General features: G+C 37.0%; 1 protein-coding gene across 1 annotated transcript; it reads right to left on the bottom strand.

Annotated features, from left to right (window-relative positions):
* Window positions 1-843: 843 nt before the first annotated feature.
* On the bottom strand, window positions 844-5,735 carry LOC146457965 (uncharacterized). Its single transcript, XM_085091200.1, has 5 exons — window positions 5,396-5,735; window positions 3,703-3,852; window positions 3,409-3,501; window positions 2,882-2,990; window positions 844-1,360 (listed from the first exon to the last, which is right to left on the bottom strand). Exons 1-5 carry the CDS (start codon window positions 5,627-5,629, stop codon window positions 1,254-1,256), a joined length of 693 nt encoding a protein of 230 aa, XP_084947326.1. The 5' UTR covers window positions 5,630-5,735; the 3' UTR covers window positions 844-1,253.
* Window positions 5,736-6,401: the final 666 nt, after the last annotated feature.

The following is a 6,401-nucleotide window of genomic DNA, read 5'->3' as shown; positions in this document are numbered from 1 at the left end:
GAAAGCGGGATAAGAAATAAACTTTCGTTTCATGGAAATATTGTAAAAATCATGACAGCTACTGGTCAGAGTAAAAATATTGGGAGATATAGTAGTTTCTAAAGAACGGACTGCGGTGCTATGACCATGAATGTTTGGTTTTATCAACTGACTTGAGAAGATAAATTAGCCAGTGTACAGAGATACAAAAGCTCATGTGAAGCCCTTCATCAAAGTGTGATATGCTCTGACAAACGCTCAATACATCAGTTTTTGTATCTCTTTACGGTGGCTAATTGACCTCCTCAACTCAGTTGAGAAAACAAAACTTTCATAGAGTAAAAATAACTTTGGTTGGATAGAATTTCACCGGTACCCACTACATTAAGGCCCTATTAGCAGTTACCAACCTCTTTTTAAAAGTTGTTTGCACCTAATGCTCCTGGGGTCTACATTCCGGTAGGGGAGGGGCTCCCATATAAAAGTGACGGGGGTGATTGTTGGAAATTTTGAAAAGAACCCCAAAAAGGTACCAGAATTCTGGTACCTTGGTACCTTGGGTGTGGTCTGAAAAAATTTTTACCCCTGAGAGGGAGTCACAAATGAGGCAAATATTAAAATCAGTTGTCTGACATTTACTTCCTCTCATATTTTTCGGAACAATGCCCTAAAAAGGTACCACCATACCTCTGATGGAAGTTATTTTAGACTTTAGAACCCTGAGGGGTACCAAAGCACGAATTTTATCCCCTAAAGGGTATGATGATCAACCCCCTTCACCTTTATATGGGAGCCGCCCCCTGGAGTCTACAATAATATTGATCTGGTATGAAATTAAATACAAAAGAAATATACAAAAATAGCAGTGGTGTTTTCTATTATTGGCCATTTATTTCTTAAAACAGAAATTGCTGAACATTTAATGTCTCTCAGTTTGTGCAAGGAAAACAATAAAAAAAAAATAAAAAGTTTTCTTAACTGTGGTTTCTGACATTTCACAGATGACCTTTCTGACAGTTCAGAAGGGCATACAATCCATTCTTCAACATAACAGTAATTGTTTTCTATTTTTGACTATTTATTTCTTAAAACAGAAATAGCTGGACATTAATGTCTCTCCATTTGTGCAATGGCAGCAAAAATAACAAAAAAGAAATTTTGTTTGAACTGTGGTTTCTTGCAATTCAAGGGTGACCTTTCCAACTTTTCAAAAGGGAGAATCGTTCATTCATTTAATCCATTCTTCAACATAACAGCGGAAAGGACAAGAGCAGCTATCCAAGAACTAACTGTCCTGCAACACCTTGTCGAGTGCTGTTAAGAATTCTGTTTCCCGACGTCAGCCTGTGGTCCTCACCTGGCTGTTTTGAGAGAGGTTCACCTGTGAAAAAGACATAACTTGTGTTTAAAGTTGTTATATATATAGCTCCTTTTCCTAAACAATATTTTTTATAAGTTATAGACACAGATTGATAATATTCACTTATCCAGAAACTGTCAGGAATCTGCTACAAGTGATAAATTGTCTTCCCAAATAATCCCATATCTCTCACTTATACCATTCTATCCATAGTTTCTGGAGTGAAGAATAGTCATTAGACTGTGCACAGCTACCCTCCATGAGAAGTTGAGGGAAGAGCCTGTGTATAGTCTAAATAGTCATGGGATGTTATAAAAACTGTGAAATTACCAACTTATTTCAGAATTAAAGTCTCTGTTTTCATTGGCTTTGGAGGGTTTGAATCACAGGAACCCTAACTCTATGAGCATTTATGTTATAATGACTACGTGCTATAGCATCATGTAATTGTACACAATTACTGTTACACAATGGTTTATATCTTGATGCTCAATAATGTAATGCTATAGTAGTTCATAGATTTCAGAGGTCAACATAAATTACCACTCATATAACCTGGGCTTCCTGTGCTTGAGGCCTTTAATTTCGTTATCCCAATATAAGTTATATAAGTCAGAAAATAATAAATACTGGGGCTACTGTGGTGAAAATGTACTCAAGCCACCCCATAAAATAACACTCTGGTACAATGTGGCACTGCTCCTTTCAAATTGTCCAATCATAACCCCACATGGTGGTTGTGTTTTTCAAAAAGTGACTTAAATATATATATATAAAAAAGAAGATAATTATGAAGATAATTATATACAGTTGAACCTCTCCACAACAGCCACCTTGAGGACAGAAGAAAGTGGTCGTTGTGGAGAGGTGGCCGTTATGGGGAGGTAGGGGTGTAATATGACACTTTTTTGGGAGGAAGTAAAATATGTTTATTGTGCCAAATTCATGCTTACTGTAGCCTATAATGGCAGTCCAATCGTAAATAATATATATAGATAAAATACACAATAGAAAGTAAATAATGTTTTGAATCAAAATGTTAACAAGTCCAAACGGGCAAGGTTCGCAACATTCGCTCTATTATATTGTAGACAATTTATGCTTTAACTGCAGCATATAAATGGAACACAATCAAAATACGTATATCATTAAAATGGATACAGAAACATAATATTCCAAAGACAAATGTCGATTACTGCATCAGTTTATAAAAAGAGGTTTTTACAAAAAAGTACTGTACTGGCCGTTGTCGAGAGGTTATTTTGGCAGTTGGGAACGCACTTTAGTGGCCGTTGCCGTTGTAGAGAGGTTTAAACATTAGAGCTAATGTATGGACTTTCCGCCGGGACAAAAAAAAGTGGCCGTTGTAGAGAGGTGGCCGTTGTGGAGAGGTGGCCGTTAGTGGAGGTTCGACTGTATTATTTTTATGTAAATTTTACATGATATTTACACTTTTAGTAAGTTGTTATATGTACATTGTTGGATATGTCGAAGGCTACAACTTTACTGGCAAAATTGGAAAAATATCTGAAAGATGTTTACCTGTAATGATGTTGTAGGAGTCGTTCATGGGTGGAAGTCTTTTGACTCCAGGGCCTCGCTGCCTGCCAAGAAGATCATGAACCTTGTGATAAGTGGTGGAAAAGTTCATCTGTGGAAAAACAAACCTGGTTAAACCAGCAATGCCCTGCACTTGTTTGACGCCCATTTAAATTTATCTGAGAAAAAAGTTAACCACTTAGGTTTTCCGTCTAGTTTTCTTTTTAAAGAACTGAGCCAATTTTAATTTGACATAGCTGGACATCGGAACCAATTCAAAATGTAGGACCAAAAAAAAAAAAAAAAACTGTACTTGAATCCATGCACACTCCTAAGCTACAATGTAATATATTAAAACTTAACCAGTAAATTCTGCTTTGAATGACCACATTCTCTTTATACGTTAAGTTACTGTAAACTGTAACATTTTCCCACCATAATGGTTTGGTTAAAATTCTACCAAATCAGCAAGATTTTTGTTGAGATTAAGTTGCCTGATTACTCTGTTACAATCATTATCAAGTACTAGCCTCTTGAGATCCCTGTTGCCTTGTTGATTGAACCATGTCTACTCCTGCCATCTGTGTGTTCCATCTGATGTTATCCTCATGGATTTCCTCTGCCTGGTTAAGGAAGAATAGTTTAAAAATTCATGAAAGTATATTATATGAACAGAGCCAGTTTGGCTTGTGTAAGTAACTGATAGCTGACATTTTCCCATAAGATTTCAAAATTAATGTCATTAATTATATTGTCAGCAGTGGTTGGATAAGTCTATTTTATCCCCCTACTCCAGTTCCCAATAGTCCACAAAATTGACTTACTGGTCTGATATGGTGTTTCACATAAGTCATTCTAGAATGTGTGTCGAGTTCATGTCCTGGTACGATTCCAATACCAAAATGTGATGTGTGTTGTGACGGATAGGCAGGTGGTCTCCTGCTAGGCCTCAAATCTTTACGTCCAGAGAAATTCTGAAATCACAAATGAATACAGTTAATATTAATTAAAAATGAAAGTACTGGGCAGAGAGAACAGCAAGAGCTTGCACAAAAGAAAATTTGACAAAAGAAAACAGCGAAGAAAAGAAAGCAGCTTTTAATAAAAATTATTCATCACAAACAGCCCCAGAGGCGGCACTAAAGAACAATGAAAGACTACTGCAGGAAGTTAACTGCATGGTGCCTAAATTAGCAAAGAAAAACATAGGCTATCTGGCTTGAGATATTCTCTTGGGTCTGGCTTTCCTCCCCAAGAAGACTTCTTGGGGAGAGCGGGAGAGTAGACTTATTTTCCACACATAGTGGCTGGTAATTAGGCTCAGTTGCCCGCATTGGTCAGGAAATGAACCTGGAAACCAGACCAGAGGGAACAGTGGAAATTGAGCCTAGCTGGTAATCAAACCTGGGCAAACTTTGATCTGAAACCCTAAAAATATGCATAAACTTGATAAATCAATGAAAATACAACACCAAAAATTATTAAAGTCCCCCCCCCTCCCAAAAAAAAAAACAACAACAACAACAACAATAACAACAACAACATGGTAATTGTAGCAAAGGAGGTTTCAATAATAAAAAAAAAAAACATTTTTAAAGTAAAAATATATGGATCAGTGAGATGGAGAGATTGATAAAGATTGAGTCCATTGCTAATTGATATGACATGACAGAAACCTTTTTTCAGACTTAAATATGTGATTTTCCCTACGCCATTTTCACATCAAAACTTGCAATTTTCTCTAACAATTTTCTGACATGATCTCTAAACGAACGCCCACTCTCAGACCTCAGTTCTGAGTCCTAACCCATTTTCAGAACAAAAGGGCTCACAAGTCATACCCACCTCCTCTTCCCCACCCCCCACTCCCCTGTTAGTGGATGCAACCATATGCAAAAAAGGGAAAGAGGATAGATAAAACATTTACTGTGATGTTACAAGTGGCACAGGGAAAATTTGGAAGTATTAAATTATAAGAATGATATATTATTCAGTAATGACACAGGCAAACTCGGAAAAAGAAATTCCGAGTGCTTTAGTTTTATCTGCACCTTCAATGTCCTATGAACCTTACTTACCCCTACCCCCACAGAAAATGCAAAACAGTACTATGAATCCGCAAATTTTGAAGATCTTACACTTTCGATTAACGAAATTAACAACTTGCTTAACTTTTTTTATTTATAATTATTTTATTATTATTATTTTATTTATTTTTATTTTTGCTTTATCAATCAGATCTCGATCATCTGGTAGTCAAGGCGGCACTGTGTTTGCTGACAGAATGCTCTTTGAAAATAATTTTAAAAGATTAAAATCTAGAACCATACATTACTTTTGAGGGACAGAAATTATAAGTTTCAATAGTAAGTTTAAGAGCGTAAGATGCTTTCGAGGTCACACCAAACATTTGACGGTGAATGTTTGCCTTCCCGCTTCACACATGCTGAATATCATGTGAAATTTAAACACAACACACCTGTTTAACCATGCTGTTAAAAAGAAATATTTACCTACCGCCTTCATACAGCTGACATAAGAAGTCCGTACCGGATTCACTTCATACGTTAGGGTTGTAGAGTGCATCGGTCTTGCTCCTTTCCTGTGCCTAGCGGAAGGAAAAGTTCTCGAATGGCGTGAGAAGTACGGCTCGTCTGCGATGATCGTGATATATTTTGAACGATTTGTGAGCACAGCGGACGTGTCTGTGCCCTGGCCGTAGCCAGAGACACACTGTGCAACTGTGGACATTTTTCTTCGCTTATAAACTAAGTCATCTTTGATTTATAAATGTCAGGCTTCAAAAAGTCAATCGTGACTGCAAGCCGAACCTAATGTGTGTCACGAACGTTTCCATGGAAACTAAGAGATTATTCATTCAAAGCGCCCTGACACCTTCTTTGTTTGAGCGGCATAAACAAAACATAAATTAACTGCAATATATAAAAGACCCCAAGTGTAGATAAACAATATAAAAAGAGATAAGTTTATAGTACAGCGGGAAATTTTTACCTCTGCCTTGAATGCAGGAGACCAGCGCAGGTGAACCATATTTTCACATAATACGTTATATCTTGATTTTTACACGGTCTACTCACGGTACTTTGTTCCAGCTATGTTCCTTCCATCATACAACATGTCATTTCAGTGATCCTATGTGAAAATATGGCTGATTGACTCAGTACAAATAGAATTTTTGTCAGTTTTGCGATTGTTTCTAGAATCGCAAAAATATCGAGTCCTCGCAGGAGCTGGTCCCCATGAAAAACGCAGTTCCTGGCCGCTGAATTTCATTCTTATTTCCCTTTCTTTTTTGCCTTAAATAGTCTCGCTTGGAGTTAAGAAAAATTTTTATCTGTATGTCTATTGGAGATAAGGATGCCTAATATCAGGCTTTCCAAGTGAACGCAAAGCAAGAGCAGAGCAAAACAAACCTTTTTGCGCTCAACATCTTCACGAACCTAAACAGTAATTAGTCATTTGGACGCCCATTCAATTGGTCAATTAGTTACCAATCTGGAAG

This window comes from Pavona decussata, unplaced genomic scaffold (genome assembly GCF_977016875.1).
Source record: "Pavona decussata unplaced genomic scaffold, jaPavDecu1.1 SCAFFOLD_234, whole genome shotgun sequence".
NCBI lineage: Eukaryota > Metazoa > Cnidaria > Anthozoa > Scleractinia > Agariciidae > Pavona > Pavona decussata.
The sequence above is the reverse complement of the archived record's forward strand: the minus strand, read 5'-3'. Positions and strand labels throughout refer to the sequence as shown.

Bases quoted from the DNA above. Each gene is read 5' to 3' on its own strand.
- LOC146457965 (XM_085091200.1), bottom strand. From the start codon at position 5,629: ATGTCCACAGTTGCACAGTGTGTCTCTGGCTACGGCCAGGGCACAGAC. The intron at 3,853-5,395 runs GTAGGTAAATAT...TTGTGATTTCAG, and splicing joins ATGTCAGCTGTATGAAGGCG to AATTTCTCTGGACGTAAAGA. The intron at 2,991-3,408 runs GCTAGTACTTGA...GTTTTTCCACAG, and splicing joins GGCAACAGGGATCTCAAGAG to ATGAACTTTTCCACCACTTA.